The following is a 17,138-nucleotide window of genomic DNA, read 5'->3' on the forward strand; positions in this document are numbered from 1 at the left end:
GTGTCAGTTTTGTGCTGATTTCTATACCAAGAAATTTTTGTTTATGCTTATGTATATACTCTGGACAGATGGTTAAGTGAACCCTTTTAGTTCTGCCAAGTTTCTGTTAGCACAGAAAAAGATAAGTTGGGGGAAAAGATTTATCTAACCCTGTCTGAAGATATTATTGGGGAAATGTAGACCTGAACGTGGAAGAGATGGTGCTACTTACATTTTTAGCTGCTAGATTGTATATAATAATTCCAGTTGACCATAATTCTATATGTCCTGCATATTAAAATAGCATTGCCCTTTTTGCTCTTAATCATCGCTATCCTTACATGCTTTCCTCTGTATCACTTATGGAGGGGTGTGTATGCGTATTTGTGTGTGTGTGTACATTTCTTTCTCTTCCTTGAACATTAACCTGTCCTTGGTGCAGTCGAGTCTACATAATGAAAAAAATTTCTGATTTGAATTATGCACCATCTTCCTATTAAATCTTAAATTGTAATTCTTCACACTATCTCCTTATTCTGAAAGGTCATCCAAATGGTGTTTAAAATTATGGAGTTGCTTCTTTTTTTAAGCTTGCCATTATTCCATGTTGCCAAGTCAGTCTCAGTTCTTAGATTGCCATAGTAACATTCTTGACATCAGAGGAGAAATGTGTGCAGAATTCTAAAGTGTGCATATGTTACACCAGGAGACAAATGTTTAGTGCTTGAATGCCTCTCAGTCCTCATTACAATTGCTTCTAAAATCAAAGTGCTAGAAACAGCATCAGAACTGAAGATTGGTTGATTTAGACTTCTGCACTTAGATGGTTTCACTGACCCATACACATTCATAACTAGCATTCTCAGCTCTCCTATCTCAAGTATATTAATTGGGGATATAAAGACTGAACATGGAACCTTAGGCATGCAAATAATGTACTCAACTGTAAACTGTTGGCTGTTGCCTTATTCTGGGGGCACTGAGAGTATACTCTCCCCTAGACTGGAGTTACACTTAACATTTTGGAGTACCTGGAGGCTGCAGTGGGCATGCTGATGATGTAAAGTGGTCATGAGCAAAATTTGGAGCAAGAGAAGTTATGTTTTTTGGAGGAAAGTTTGGGGAGTGTCTTTGTTTTTTAAAATTATGTTTGCTGCACTAGTGAATGCTATTTGCTTTGTCAAATAAATTCACATTCTACAAATATTCTTATAGACTTAACAAATATATTAAATAACTAAGGGGATGTCATACATTTTTTTCCCTTATTCCTTGCTTAATGTTCAATCACTTGCTAAGCATTCAATTTATTTTCCTGTATGCTTTATTTTTAGGGACATGCAGAACATTTTGTGCATAAACCATTTTCTGCACAGAGCAGTTACTTTTAGTTGATCGATGTTCAGGTTGAAACATGCAGGTTTCAGGCGAAATATTTTGGGATAGGGAGTGGGAAAAAGCCAAAAATACTGGCAGTGACAAGTAGCAGCTAAGGGGTTATTGAAAGAAAGACACTGGGAGAAATGAGGAAGAGGCGAACAGGCTAGTTGGATATACCACACTTATAGCCAGATTGGCTGTTGCTACAACAGCTGCTGTCCTTGACTTCAAATGCAACATATCCAACTGGCTGGCCTGTGCCCCCCGCCCCCGAATGTTTCTAGCATCTTCCTTTTCCTACCTCCCCTTAGCTGCAGCCACCAATGTCTATACATCAAGTCGATTTTTCCAGCATTGTAAGGTGATCATTCATCTCAGTAAATCCACAGTTTATTGATGTGAATGTACTTAAGAATTATATACCCCAAACTTGGAACTTATTACTATATGAAAAACTATGGTTTATTACTGCTTTTCTACACTTTGCAAAATGTTGTTTATTCTAAAAGGGAATATTGTGATTGGTGTGCATGTATGTATGTTCTAAGCTTATTTTACAGCCGATATATCATTCCTCATTTCAAAATATCAAGGAACTCTGCCATTAGTTTCTGTCACCTGTCATTAGAAATGGCTCTCAGAACTGACAGATTTCTCCCAGGCAGGCTGGATTGGAAACAGTTAACAAGCACACAGTAATTTAAGAACTTCTAATAAGGAATTTTATTGTAAAAAAGCTAAAAAGCCTTTATGAAATAATTCCAATGACTGCTGTGTATCAAAAGCAGGTCCTATATATAGTGAATTCAAGGTTCATTTGTGGCACCCCCTTGCGGCCAACAGTATGCAATAAGCTGGATGCCCTTTTTCCTTGAGTGGAGACCAGCTGTCCAGCTGTCTTTTGCTGTGGTAATGGTCAGATCTGATGTCAGATTTTTTCCCTGAGTATGTGAGAACTAACTCTCAAAGAAATCACAAAAAAGCCTTTATAGGGTGCATGTTACCCAGGAGCTTCAATTCTCTCTTGGACTCCTGATGTAGAAGTCTTGGTGTTACTTTTTTGTATAAAGTTTTCAAATGAAATGTTCCTCTTAGGGAGAGAAAAAAGTTCACATATCATGGGGGCATTGACAGGGCTGATGCAAGATGTTTACTGTTTCACTTGACTGGTCTGAGAGTTGCATCCTTTGTAACATTACAGAGTGCTTTGGAAAGCACCTCACAGGTTAACGGGTATCCCTTCAAAAAGCCTGCTGGTTGCAGTAGATACTTCTACACTTGTTTTGCAATGCCTAACCCTACATGCGATAGACCAACGCACCTTAAAAATAGTGTACTTTCATTCTTTCTGACTTCAGAGCTACTGTTTTCTCCCCATCAGCCAACATGAAAAAATTGGACACAAGTAATACCAATTTAAGTAAGTACAGTAATTAAGTAAGTAAAAGTTCTTCATTTCAATTAAGTCAATTAAATATTCTTTTGAAATGATACAAAATATGTGTAGGGAGCTGGCAGCCCTCCCATCAGCAAATTCAACAATATCTGCAGGGCCAAAGGTCTCCACTTCTGTTGCCAAAAACGGTGTTAGAGAAAGTTGCAGCCTTACGTAAAGGACTTTCCAAAAAAGAAGGAAGGAATTACTAAAGGAGTAGGGCACCTATACCTTGTTGTTGTCAAGGATCTCTATGGAATACGTTTCACAGATAGTTCATCAGTTGTAGGTGTGTACATCATGGGACATTCTAGCAGAAGATAAAAAATGGATAGGATACTTGGCTGTTTGTGATTTCTGACGTATGGGAGGCTTGTCATCACTATGTCTGCAGGTAACTCAATTAACTAACATATCATGTAATCACCAGCCCACTTCTGTTTTCTGCCCATTACCTTTGGATTCCTTACATCAAGGTTCATTATTAATGAGCCCTCTGCTTTCAAAATACAAATTCATTTCTGGGATTAGTAAAATAGGATCTAATAGTAAACCTAACATTGCAGTGGATGCTTATGAAATTATGAGAAGATATGAAAATACATGTAATTGCACTATTGCCTGTGCTGGCTAGATGTTGCCTTAACACATTAGAAAGCACTGCACTGCACTGAGATTTCTGTGCAGATTTTCTTTTATGTACAACCATCAAATACGATCCCTTTCCTCATTGACATTGAATAATTTCATACGTTGTTATTATTCCAAAGCTGAGATAATATGATGTGATGTGGATATTACTGAATTGAAATAAAGTATTATTGAACTGAAATATTACACAAAATCTTAAAATGTTTGAATAATTCCCTAATTAATCTGACCAGTAACTTTGTAGGTTTTTACTGCAGTTCATTTATATATCTAGTCTGTAGCTACACTTGTTTATTCAGAAATAAATCCTATTAATTTCAAGTTATTCCAAGTAAGAAAGCATATAATTGCAATCCAGATTAGTTTTAATTATTTTTTTATGCTTGAAGATTTTCAGCTCTTTTGGGATTGTGTTGGGCTGTATATATATATAGGCAAAAGCCAGATAAATGTGATGTATGTCCAATTTTTTGAATTTAGTACCTTATTTTTTTCCTATTATTTTTTTAGTGAAAATGTGGAAGAAACTAGCCTAAATATATCAACAAATTAAGAAGTTCAGAGTTTAACAATTATTTGATTCATTATATTACCAGATCACTTGGAAGTAGTTGAACATGCTACTTGAAAATTATAGGAGTTGTAATCCAACATAAATGGATTACGTTGGCAGCTTGGCAGCTGATAAACCCTCCCTCATCTGGCATGGTTACCATAATGATATTGATCAGCCTGACCTTATACAGAATCAATATATACCCAGGGAGTTACATACTTCTACTTCAGCCCATTGATTTCTTATGTGTACCTAACTTTTAATCTAATTAGGTTGCACATTAGGTTATTTCCTATTTAAAGTGTATGTGTGAATGTGTTCACTATAATAAATTTTGCTATATCTCTACAGGAAAATAATAATATATTTATAATTATAATTATAGTTTTCTTTGGGGAGAAAACTTACTGAAGGAAAGGTTTGAGAATGCAATATTTGACGGTATGTATTTTATGTTTTTGGTAGAAACATGTTGCCCTCTCTCCCATTGCTTCATGGGATACAATAGCTCACATTTATTAGGAAACTTATAGCACAATTTTTCAAGTGGTTTGTCTAAGAGAGAAGATATTTTTTGAAAGGAATGTGTCGATATGCAACAGTGTTGTACTTAAATGTTTTCTTTGTTGAAGCTGCTCCTTGATTTTGCAATGCCAAGTCATGATGCAGTTGGCCAGCTCACGTATTACCAAATGGCTGTTCATGATGAACCTCAACTGTTCTTGGGCACACATGGAGTGTAAGCTTCCCAGAAGGAGTTACAGACGAAATGTGCTTTTCAAATTTGTAGATTGGATAGCTTTATGAATGTGGATACTTCAGTTTATTGGATCAAGAAAATGATGTTTGCTAGTTCCTCATATTATGACATTTCTCCTCTCCTTCTTCCTAGCTATCGTTAATCCAAAGCAGCCCAAAGAGACACCCAAAAGTTTCAGCTTTGACTATTCCTACTGGTCTCACACAACTGTAAGTAGACACTAGGACACCAAGGAGGGAATGTTGGCTCTGGGGTCCCTTTGTATAGGCTTAAAACTAAACTTTGATTTTTTAAAATTCTTTCCAATTCAATTGAATCTTGGAAACAAATTATGTAAACGGGGTCAGGACTCTGTTGGTCATTCTGTTAACATGGGAGTTCAGATCGGCCAGAAAAACATACCCCTATGAGAGAGGCAGTTGGCAGCAGCTTGAAAAGTTGACAATTACTCCATTCTAAGCTTCCCTCCTTGTCATGTGACCAAGAGCATATTCAGCCCACGTTATATTCCCAGTGCCTCATATACACAGACGGTGGCCAATGCTATAAAAGGGCTAGAAAGCATTCCAGAAGCCACAGTCCTTACCTTGGTACTTTACGGTCAGATGTTTCCAATACTATTGAATTAGAGGCAATTATTCATTAAATATTTTTGAACAGGAAATATTCCTGAGGAATAACCAGAATCAGTTTAGCAGAAATAGGGGAAACTAAGCAGGTCTTCTTCTAAAGAGAAATCATCTTCCAGACAAATAAAAATACAGAAAATGATGTTATTGTCCCTATGAGCTTGATTATTTATTAGTCTGTTTATAGTCTGTTCAGTGCTTGAAGTTTGAAAAGGGAAAGGTGCTTCAGAGCATGCAGAGGACGTCTACATAGCACCTGCTGGCAACTCCTTAAATCCTAAGAAAAGCTACTTTAGGGAGTTGTCAACAAGTGCTTTGTGAGTACCTCTGCGTACTCCAAATCTAGGGGCGCTCTCTTGCTCTTACTTTCTCTCTCCTTCACCCTGTATGTATGCTGTATGTCTTAATCCATATGATTGACAGAAACTGCTCTGGAGGCTTTCACAGCTGCAAACTATTTGCATCCGACATGTGTATTCAGTAATTTACACCGTATCCCATCCAGTTCACTTTTTTAAACGAAATAGCTGGAATCTTTTGTGATCTATAGCACAGCACAAGTTAAAGTGTAAAGCATTGTATAAGATAGAAGAAGCAATCAGATCTTTTAAAAATCGGTACCTTCCGATATTGCAAGTATTTTTCCCAGCCTTCAAAGATAGTATTCTGGAATCAGTTAGAAGCATTCCTACTAAGACCTATTATTAGTAGCAATTTTATTTATTTATTTATTTACTCACTCACTCACTTGCTTGCTTACATGTTTTATATGGCTGCCTAACTCACATGATGACTCTAGGCAGCTCACAGCAATCCATAAAAAACATAGCTAAAATCAAAAGTACCCTTCCCCCCAGGTGCCAGACCAATCATCCTTGCAGCTCAACCCCCAACCTAGCCCAGTGCTTGGGGGAAGAGCCAGGACTTCACAGCCCTCTGGAAGGCCGAAAGGGTAGGGAATCCTTTGGATCTAAGGTGAGAAGCTGTTCCAAAGAGCTAGGGCGGCTACTGAAAGAGTGTGCCTCCGAGGTCCTGTAAGATGGCAACATTTAAGGGAGGGGACCTGGAGAGCAACCCCTCACACAGACACATATACACACAACTTTTCCTTTGTCTCAGGGAGAGTCACTTTAAAGTATTGGTAATATAAATATGAAAACTTACTTTTGCTCCAAGAATTATTCAGGAAGAAATATGTGTGTGTGTGTTTGTGTGTATGAGGTGGCTAACATTGGGAAATCCTATCAGTGGCTGGAAAGGGCTGGACTAAAAGACTAAAAGACAGCACTGAGGCACTGATAATAGCAGCACAAGAACAGGCACTGAGCACCAGATCCATAGAAGCAGCGGTCTACCACACTAGACAGGACCCAAGGTGCAGATTTTGCAAAGAGGCCTCAGAGACAGTCCAACACATAGTCGCAGGGTGTAAGATGCAGGCAGGAACAGCATACAGTGAATGGCAGCACCAAGTAGCTGGCATTGTGTACAGGAACATCTGCTCAGTGTATGGGCTAGACCCCTGCAAGTCCAGATGGGAGATTCCACAGAAGGTTGTGGAGAATAACAGGGCTAAGATCCTGTGGGACTTCCAGATTCAGATGGATAGGCAGATTACTGGCTAATCAACCAGACATTGTGGTAGTAGACAAGGACCAGAAGACAGTGGTGGTGATAGATGTAGCAGTGCCAAGTGACAGCAACATCAGGAAGAAGGAGTATGAGAAGCTGGAGAAGTACCAGGGCCTGAAAGAAGAACTAGAAAGGATGTAGAAAGTAAAGGCCAAAGTGGTCCCAGTGATGGTAGGAGCACTTGGGGCTGTGACTCCTAAGCTGGGAGAGTGGCTCCAACAGATCCCAGGAACAACATCAGAGCTCTCTGTCCAGAAGAGTGCAGTGCTAGGACCATCTAAGATACTGCGCAGAACCCTCAAACTCCCAGGCCTCTGGTAGAGGACCCAAGACTGAGGAAGACACATATCACCCATAAAGGTGAGAGGGGATTTTTTTACACACACACACACACACATACATACACACACACACACACACACATACATACACACACACATACATACACATACATACACACACATACACACACACACACACATACATACACACACACACACATACATACACATTCCAGCCAGAATCCCAGAATAAATATAAATAATTTTCAATGGACTTAGAAGAGTTCCTAGAAAAATATATTACTACATCAAGGAAAGATATTATTGTTCTCCAGGTGTTTGGATTGCAACAATCATCTATCCCAGACAGAATGGCCAATGATCAAAGATTGCGAGGATTACAGACTAGAACATCTGGAGGCTTCAAGTTGACTATCCTTAAATTGTGCAAAAGGAGAAAAAGTTTCCTTCTTCTTTTCTTTGTCTTCTCTTGAATCATTTTCAGTCTTCTTCAGTGAACTCTATTTCTTTTTTCTGAACAGCCTGAAGACATCAACTATGCTTCTCAAAAGCAAGTGTATCTGGACATTGGAGAGGAGATGTTGCAGCATGCTTTTGAAGGTTATAATGTCTGCATCTTTGCCTATGGCCAGACTGGGGCTGGAAAGTCATATACAATGATGGGTAAACAAGAGAAGGATCAACAAGGCATAATTCCTCAGGTAATCATGACAATGGGAGATAGCTCAAAGTAAGAAACAAATCCAAGAAAATAATGTTTGGGATGGGAAAAATGTAGAAGTGTGTGAAGCAGTTCTGTTGATGAGTGACAACCAGAAAAAGGGTGGGAAATATAAAATCCCATGACATCTTCATAGAAGGGAAAGATGTGGCATGAGTTGGATTGAACAACAATAGATGGAAAGGAAAGAAGGATTTATCCTTGATTACCAAAAAATCCCAGAAGAAATAGGAGTGGAGTGAATAGAATGGCTACTAGTTGTCAACTAAATGTTCTGTGATAGCAAGGAGACCTCTGAGTAGGTCACTGGCTGGAAGTAGCCACTAATAGCAGGTGAAATTGACAACTTGTAAACTTGTACAAAAGTGTAGCTTAGAAAGCAATAGGGATTTTTGAGTTCTGAGATGTGATCACTGGGAATAATTCCTATTGCAATATCACACATCTCTATTAAAAAGGTTAATTCAAGATTTGATTAGAATTTACATTTTTATCTGAATTGCTTTTTTCCAGTTAATAAAGAGCCTTTCCCCAAATATTATTTTGGGGAAAAGATTTCTGTTTACAAACCCTATTTCTAAACTGAAATGATGTAAATAGTACTATTGTTACAGAATATTTAACTCTTTTTGTCTTTCTCATACTATGCAGCTGTGTGAGGATCTCTTCTCCCGAATCAATGATACAACAAATGACAATATGTCCTACTCAGTGGAGGTACAGACTGATACTTTCCAATGCTCAATATCATTTTTATACATAGTTTTTGGTGGCAAAAGAGACTTTATGATGAGGTTGCAGAAATATAAAGCTGAAGAAAAATGTGCTTGCCAGGAAAAGCTCTGTAATATGTAATAATGTTTTACAGGTTTGTGGACTCAGATTTGTGTTACAGGAAGTGTGGACAAACTTTTTATAGTCAAGGATAATTATTACATATTTTATTTGTCTTTATTATTATTATTTGTTGGGCAAGGGTCATTGATGCAGTGATCAGGGTGGGTCAGAATTTTCAGTCCCTTCAATATTTTCCCCTCATTTTTGAAGGTATAAACTAAATAAGTTCATTAAGCATATTGGAAGTGAACTCACTTATTTAGGCTTTTCTTACCTGAATATTGGGAGGAAATTGTACAGACATTATTTAGTGGTTTGGTGGTTTATTCTGAGGCAGGGGGGAAAAGAAAGGACAAAAGCCAGGAGATAGGATAAAGAAGAGCTCCTGCCTGAAAGTTCTACAGGACTTCAGGACTGCAAATAGAAGGATAGCTTTTTGTGCAATCTGAAACATCCTCCAACTGAGTCAGAAATAAATTACCTGCAAAATACAAACAACAGCATGATGCCACATATAACTAGAGCTACTTCTGGAGCAGTGCAAAGTGCTTGCATGGAAGTGCTTTATATACTGATTAACAAGCCACTTAAGTATCGACTGGATGGCATATTTGTTAGATGGAACTGCAGCTGTCCAGAAAATCACATGAAGAAAGAAAGCTTAATGAGCTGTAAATGCCCCAGTCAGCCTTCAGTGTTAATCAGCATATCCACTGATCTGGCTGACTTGGTGATTCTTCAGAATTCCTGGATGTCTATCCTACCAGGTGATCTGGTTATCTCTAGAGTTCAATATATCCTATTTGAAAGCTGAAAAACAAGATTACATACTGTTTACAAAATAGCTGTATTCCCTGGCTGTGTTCACACAACGGACTTAACAAGATGGCTACTAATGCAGTTTATTGGAACTGGCAGCATATAGTTCTGCCAATCAGCTCAAGGCTTACCATTTTGAATAATAAAGAGTGCAAGGTCTTTATGGGCTAGCAGGTAGGATTTGAGGAAATGAATGAGGATTTACTTCCTCAAGTCTTGCCTGCTAGCCCATGAACTGTTGCGTTGGGAGAGTACTGGAAGTGACCAATTCTCTACTGGCAGGAAGACAGCAGTGGGCATGGCTTTGTAAATGTACCCAATCAATATTTGGGAGATGTGTTTTGTGGCTGAAAGACCTTTGCAATGGAGTAGTTTACATTATTCAGTTACTCAATGTCTCCATTTAATTTCCTTGGAGAGCTGATTAAGCAGTGCAGGGTTATCAGCCAAAAAATAACTAGGTTTTCAGATTTGCAAAATATGGATTGACTTGGGAAAGTGCTCTGGTTCTTAGGGTTCATAGAGACATAAAATGTAATCCAGGAAAAAAATGGGCAATTGCTGGAAAAGAGGGCATCATATGCATTTTACTTGGAAGGGAGACCCACTATATTCATTGAGTCTTGCTCCCAGGTAAGTGTGTATAGGATTGCAACTCAAAATGCTAATCATCATAGCTAAACTTTTATTTGTTTACAGGCTTTATTTGTGAAGTCTGCTCATAAATATTATACAGTGCTATGTTGTATTTGTCTTTGTTGATGCCTGTGAATTTTTGTTTTGGGTGGAAGATGTGAATTGCAGCATGTGCGTATCAGTCGGTGCCCTCCTGTGCTTCTCTTGATGCCCAAATGTATTTTAAATGTACCATTCTCAGAATATGTGCAACTTGTCCTACAGGTGAGTTACATGGAAATATACTGTGAACGTGTGCGTGACCTCCTCAATCCCAAGAATAAAGGAAACCTGAGGGTCAGGGAGCATCCACTGCTTGGACCATACGTTGAAGATCTCTCAAAACTAGCAGTCACTTCGTATAATGACATTCAGGATTTAATGGACTCTGGGAACAAAGCAAGGTAAAAAAAAAAACTACAAGGAGAATGTATCTCATTCTGGTATTCCTATGAAATCATTCATAGTTATTATTTTTATTCAAATCCTTCCCAGGAATTTCATTGTAATAAAGATATCAGGAAGTTGAGGTTGCCCAAGAGAATATTTTGGTAGTCCTGAGATAGGGAGCTAACTCTAACCCAAATCATTCAAAACAAGAATGGCCCTGGACTATGGCTCCATGACTGGCCTTATGAAGATGTTGCCAAATGGAATGAAGACCAGGTTTTTTTTGAGTAAGCAATTTATTGCTTTATCCTATTGGACATATACATTAGCAGCAATCACTCTAAAGCTAGAGCAAGCAGGAATGAGAGAATTGCAATGAAGTGGAGTCAAAAAGAAGATGAGAAGCCAAGGATTCCCAGCTCTAGAAATCTAAAGGAGGTTACACCTTTATATTGATCTTGTAGGGATCAAATTCTAACTCTCCTTTCTTCCAATTTTTCCTCCTATGTAAAATTACTACATTTTTGTTTCTATTTTTTTACTCACTTACATACTTAAGTACTATGATTTATATGCTACTCAATACAGTAAGGCTCTAAACTGCCCAACATCAGTTTTTGTCTAGATTTCCATTGTATCTTCTAGTTTGAGAAGCCCATTAGAACTTATGTATGTAATATTCTTTAGCTAACTAGATGGAGAGATGTTGAAGAAAGGAAGGAAAAAATTCTTCCATCAAAAACTGGACGTATTTGTGTTTCCTGCTATTAGTGAAGGTGGTAAAACAGGATGGGCAGTTCTGGAGCATCTTATTATAGTCTTCTAGAAGAGAAAAAACATTTTAATGTTAAATGTTTTGAGCCAGTGTGTCATGCATCTTGTTACTGATTCTTCTTGTTTTCTGATTTGCTGATTTCCCCTATCTGTTGACCTCTAGACATAGAGGGCTACAATTAAGATAAATTCTCAACAGCCTGGCGAACAGTTAATTAGCAAAGCGTCCCTTTGAATGCTTTCTAAGCACACACATTCAGCCTAGTACTATCCAGATGTATCGGAACTACATTTCACAGCCAATGTGGCAGTTTGTCATAATAGTTATGAATTCTGAGAAGTGCAGTCCTAATCCCTATGGAAGGTGCTGAACTCATATTTCCAGCATCTGAATACTATAAACTTTTGCTTATTCTTGTCAGCTTTCTTTCCTGACAAGAAATATAAATAAATGCCCTGCAACTCTTCTTCAATAGGACAGTGGCAGCCACTAATATGAATGAAACCAGCAGTCGCTCACATGCTGTTTTCAACATTATCTTCACCCAGAAGAGACATGATGCAGAGACAGACATCACCACTGAGAAGGTGAGCTGAAAGATTAGTATACATTGATATTTTGGCCAACAGCACTCATGTGTGCAGTCTGATACCATCTCACTTGTAATTACTGTCAAGCTACAACAATGCCTCTCAGCTCAACTGTCAGTTGGACTAAATTGGTGATACAATGAAGAGAGCGGTAAAAAGCATCAGTGCACAGGAAACAAAGGGAAGATAGCTTTAAGAGATTGCTTGGAAAAGGAATACATTTTTCTTCAATTTCTGTCACATACCCATAGACAGTCTTTTCTCTGCATTAGGAGAAGATGGGAGGGAAAAGTTTGGTGCAGAAGAAGCCAACACTTTAAAACATAAAGAGGAAGGGCTTTGTAAGGCTTGATGTTGATGCCAGTTATGTGATAATAGATTAATATTGGGAACCAAATCTAAAGGTAAACCTAAACCTCATTCTGAATGGGGTTCCGCTGCCCCAGACAGATCCTGTGCACAATCTGGGGGTCCTCCTGGACTCATGGCTCCTACTTAAAGAGTAGGTGGCAGATGTGGCCAGGAGGGTCTTTGTGTTGTGCTTCAGTTGCACCCATTCCTGAATTGGGAGGCCTGTTGAACACAGTCACTCATGCCTTAGTCACCTCATGATTGGATTTCTGCAATACCCTCTATGTGGGGCTGTTCTTGAAGGGTATTCAGAAGCTTCAGCTGGTACAAAATGCAGCGGTGTAGACAATTATGGGTATGAGCTGTGTTGGACACAGGTATGCTTCTGGGTACAATTCAAGGTGCTGATGGTTACTTTTAAAGCCTTCATGGCTTGGAGCCAGGCTACTTACGGGACCGTCTTTCCCCAGTGATGTCTATCTGTCCTTCTCCAGCAGGAGAAGCATGCTCTGGGCCCCATTTGTGAGAGACTGTCATCTGGTGGGACCCAGGAAGACCTTTTCTGCCATGGCACCCACCCTCTGGAACATCATCCCCCAGAGATCAGACTTGCCCCAACCCCGAATACTCTATCCTGTGTGACCCAGATACAATGTTCTGGTGCTTTCCAGATTCTTGGGAGTATCATGATTGCTAAGAATTTGGGCAGTTTTAATCTCTAAAACAATACCTATTCTCTGCTATCGTTTGAGTCTACCTCACTATACAAGTATCTAAGCATTCTTGTTTCACTGCTGCTTTGTTATACATTGCCTTGAGTTTTTCTTGATGGAAATCAGTCTAGTAAGATCTGGGATCACCCTAGAGATGGCTGTTTTCTGAATTGTGTGATTGCTAAAACATTCAGGTCATATTTTGGTTTTCCCAATGGTTAGACTTTATTGGAAATATAAAATACTTCATCATGCCTAAGTACTAGAGAATAATCTGAGAGGCAGTGTTGGATATCAAGCAATATTTAATCGATTTGCTCATTTCAGGTCAGCAAAATCAGCTTGGTGGATCTTGCAGGAAGTGAACGGGCTGACTCCACAGGAGCAAAAGGCACCAGACTTAAGGTAAGGAAAAAAGGAACCTGGACAAAGCTAGATATTTATGTAGGTGTGTGTGTGTGTATGTGTCTTTGCTGAAGAAAGGATTAATTAGCACATTCAGTTTTAATACTGTTGAATGAGATTATCCATTGGAAAGCTATGGGTTCATCCTGACAGAAAGCCAGTAGTACTACAAATCAAAATATATTGTGCAGCTCTTCCATCTTTTCCTTCTTAGTGTCGTTCGTTTGCCTTTCTGTGGTAAGGAAAATGAAAATGAAAGAAGCACTGGGAAAACAAGGGAAGGCTACACATGAAAAAATACTATTATCTAAGAACATCTACCCTGTTATAAAATTATGTGGATGAGGCAAGGCTACTGTATGATGAAAGTCTTGTCAGAAGTATGAGATAGGCCAACCAACTGTGATATAATTCCCTGTAACAATCATTATTCATGCACAATTTATGTTGTCTATATTTGCTCATTCTCTGTTATTTTTTATTTGGGTCACCAGCTCTCAAAACTTGATTGGCTTGCCTCAGGTTTCCACAACCTGGTTCCTTCTGATGTGCTAGGAATCCAATCTGTAGAATTCCCAACCGGCAGTGTTGGCTAGAAATTCTGGGAGTTGCAATCCTAAGGGTTTGTGGTTTTGGAAGACTAAGCTATTCAGTGCCATCCTAGATTGGCACACATACATGCATAGTAGCCATTTTAGGGTAAGAAAGAATGGCAAAGCTATCCATTAGTAGCTTTGAATAAATAAAGAAATATTTGAATGTATAATAGAATTCTAAATCCTGGTGGCTCTGCTGAGTTAGTTGCTGAAATATTTTTTTGTGCAAAATTTTTATCAAAATTCAATGTCCCACATTGATTGGATATCCTTATTTTCACAGGAAGGAGCAAACATCAATAAATCACTAACCACCTTGGGAAAGGTGATCTCTGCTTTAGCTGAGATGGTAAGGCTTTGAGATAAGTTGGGGGGATCATTTTCTTACAACTAAACTACAAAAAAAAAAAGAAAAGAAAGGAAAAAAGAAAAGAAAAGAAAAAGTAACTTCCCCCTTCATCCCAGCAGGTAAAAACAGTTTTAATAGCTTATCACCATCTCTAAATAAAACATAATGTCTCTTCTCCCCAAAACTAATCTTTTAAGTAACAAAAACCAAAAAGCAAAAACAAAATCCAAATGCTTCGTCAATTATTCTTTGTCAGCAAAAGTCCAGTAAGGGAGCCAGATATAACTATTTTCCTCTTTTAGCCCTGATCAAAGAACCCAACCTTATAAACCTTCTCTGAATTTTTAAAATTATTCTTTAACCCCTTCAAAAAAAGTCCCAGAGGTAATTTGCTGATCATCTGAGTATCCGAACAAAAATCCTCCAGAATTTTAACAGAATTCCTTCTCATATCCATTAGATAATGTTTATCCTTTTGTTTGTCACTTCTAAAAAAAGTCTTTCCAGACCTTAGCAGAGCTCTTTTGTATATCCAGAAGAAAAAAAATTATCCAAATCAGTTTCCTGGTTTGATATCCATTCATTTCCTTTAGGGGATAAATCATCATTGGATCTATTTGCATTACATTTAAGTCCTCCTTCAAATTAATTTCATAAATGTCCATTACAACTTGTTCTTGTTTTACAACTTCATTAAAGCAAGTTCTGCCCAGTTTCTCAAGCAGTTTATCCATTCTATCCAGTAACGTGGCTGAGAGGTATTTAGAAGTTTGCACTAAGGATTTCTGCTCCATTTTCTTTGTCCTCTTGCTCCCTGTAATATCCAAATGTCAAGGTCTCCTTGTCATAAAGAACCAAAAACAATTGCCATTTTCCCATGAGAAGATATCTTCTAATAAATTCAAAACTATAATTCCAAATTTCTCTGGCACCTTAATCCATTATTAATTTTCCAAAATCCATATACTAAGCACCCTTTTGCTACATAGTCCAAAAAAAAAAATCATATATTTTCAAAAAGTTGAAGATCAAATTTACACCATGGTCTTTTAAGGAGGCAGAGACTCAACCAATGAATACAGTAAAACCTTGCTGGTCCGAAGAGTCTTAATCTGTCCAGTATACAACACATAAAAAAATTAATCCAAAAAAGTGATTAAGATATAAGGCTTGGTTGAGCTTAGTATCCATAAGGCTGCTTTGCGAGTATGAGCTTGATGTAATCCCAACTCCCAGCCACTCCACTCATAAGCTGACTGTAAAACTAGTTTCCACAGTCTACTCACGATTAGCAGCTGTATGGAGTCTTGTGGATGATCTCAACAATCTATCCTTTGATTCGGAGAGATTACGTTGGCCCAGATCCAACATCCAGCCATGATTTCCCTCGCAAAAGTTGTCTTACTAGCCAGCAAGCCAGTAAGACATCAGCTCACCATGGTGCTCATAGGAAGTCCAAGATGCTCTGCATTATTAAATGGCAAGGAACTGTAGGTTCTACCTGTGCCATCAACCCTGTTTCCTTGGCTTTGTTCCCTAATTTCACTATGTTAAGTAAAGGTCTAAAGGAGGAGCCTGGTGCATTTCTGGATATCCCTTCAGCTGGTCAGCAATTCAGCCTCCACATATCCAGCTAATTATTTTCTTAAACATAATTCAGTACACCAAAATCAGGATGGGCAGAAAACCCTGTTCCCTTTTAATGAAATGGCCCTTCATGCAAGTAATACAAGAAGGTTGCTGATAAGAAGAACACCCAAATATTATTCTGTGACAAACATTCAGCATATCTTGTGTCTCTCTGAATCATCTTTTTATTTGGCTAAAAGCAGGGAAGATATTTTGTCATCACAGCAATTTCAGATAATAGGATATGTTGAAAATTAGTGGCTGAGTGAGGATATGGACTCTGGTTTCCTGGTTCAATCATGTCTGCTTTTGCTCTACTACTCTAAAATAGTATAATGAACTCTGTTTTTGAATTACGGCTAAATGTTCTTAATTGGGAGGAGATATATAATGGATTGTGATAAGATCCCAGTTTAGTTTTCAGATCCAATTTTTTTTTTTATTAAAACCTGCTTTGGTAATATAAAATCATGAAATTTTAATTGGTATCTGCTTTATTTTCAGGATTCAGGACCAAATAAGGTAAGTATCTGTGCTGGGGAAGCAGTGATAGACCTGAGTGGATCTCCTTTGCCTGGAGATGTCCATGTCCAAACATTTCATTGAACTGTTATGATTTTTTAAAAGTTTATATGTCACAACAGAGAAGGATTCCTTATGGGACCACATCATCTTGCAGATAGTTTCCTAATTGCTTTCAAAGACAGTCCCATGTAGAGCACATTACAATAATTTGGACAACTGTTACGGATATGAGCCTCTGTTGCCAGAGCATCCTGGTCCAAATAGGATTATAACCAACCACAGAATCAGAATCAGATTGCTTATGAACAAACTATAACCCTGTCCTGCTAGAATTAAGTCTAAGCTTGTTTCTACCCTTCCAGACATTGGGTTAGGACTTCTACAGCATTTCCAGCCCTCCCTGGGATAGTGATATAAAGTTGAGTATCATCAATGTACT

The 17,138-nt window shown here is 38.2% G+C and overlaps 1 protein-coding gene across 20 annotated transcripts in view; it reads left to right on the forward strand.

Moving 5' to 3' along the window:
- Window positions 1-17,138, forward strand: part of KIF1A (kinesin family member 1A) — a 109,276-nt gene that overhangs the window by 17,469 nt on the left and 74,669 nt on the right. For all 20 annotated transcript variants that reach the window (XM_088131996.1, XM_088131997.1, XM_088131998.1 and 17 more), the window contains exons 2-9: window positions 4,894-4,970; window positions 7,846-8,025; window positions 8,697-8,762; window positions 10,602-10,780; window positions 12,017-12,128; window positions 13,523-13,600; window positions 14,480-14,545; window positions 16,679-16,696. In XM_088131996.1, coding sequence (XP_087988122.1) covers window positions 4,894-4,970; window positions 7,846-8,025; window positions 8,697-8,762; window positions 10,602-10,780; window positions 12,017-12,128; window positions 13,523-13,600; window positions 14,480-14,545; window positions 16,679-16,696 — 776 coding nt within the window. The remainder of the gene's footprint in view (window positions 1-4,893; window positions 4,971-7,845; window positions 8,026-8,696; window positions 8,763-10,601; window positions 10,781-12,016; window positions 12,129-13,522; window positions 13,601-14,479; window positions 14,546-16,678; window positions 16,697-17,138) is intronic.

The sequence above is a fragment of the Python bivittatus genome, unplaced genomic scaffold (assembly GCF_059951505.1).
Source record: "Python bivittatus isolate LINGU-HERP-01145 unplaced genomic scaffold, Pbiv_v1 ctg000980_np1212, whole genome shotgun sequence".
In the NCBI taxonomy this organism is placed as follows: Eukaryota; Metazoa; Chordata; class Lepidosauria; order Squamata; family Pythonidae; genus Python; species Python bivittatus.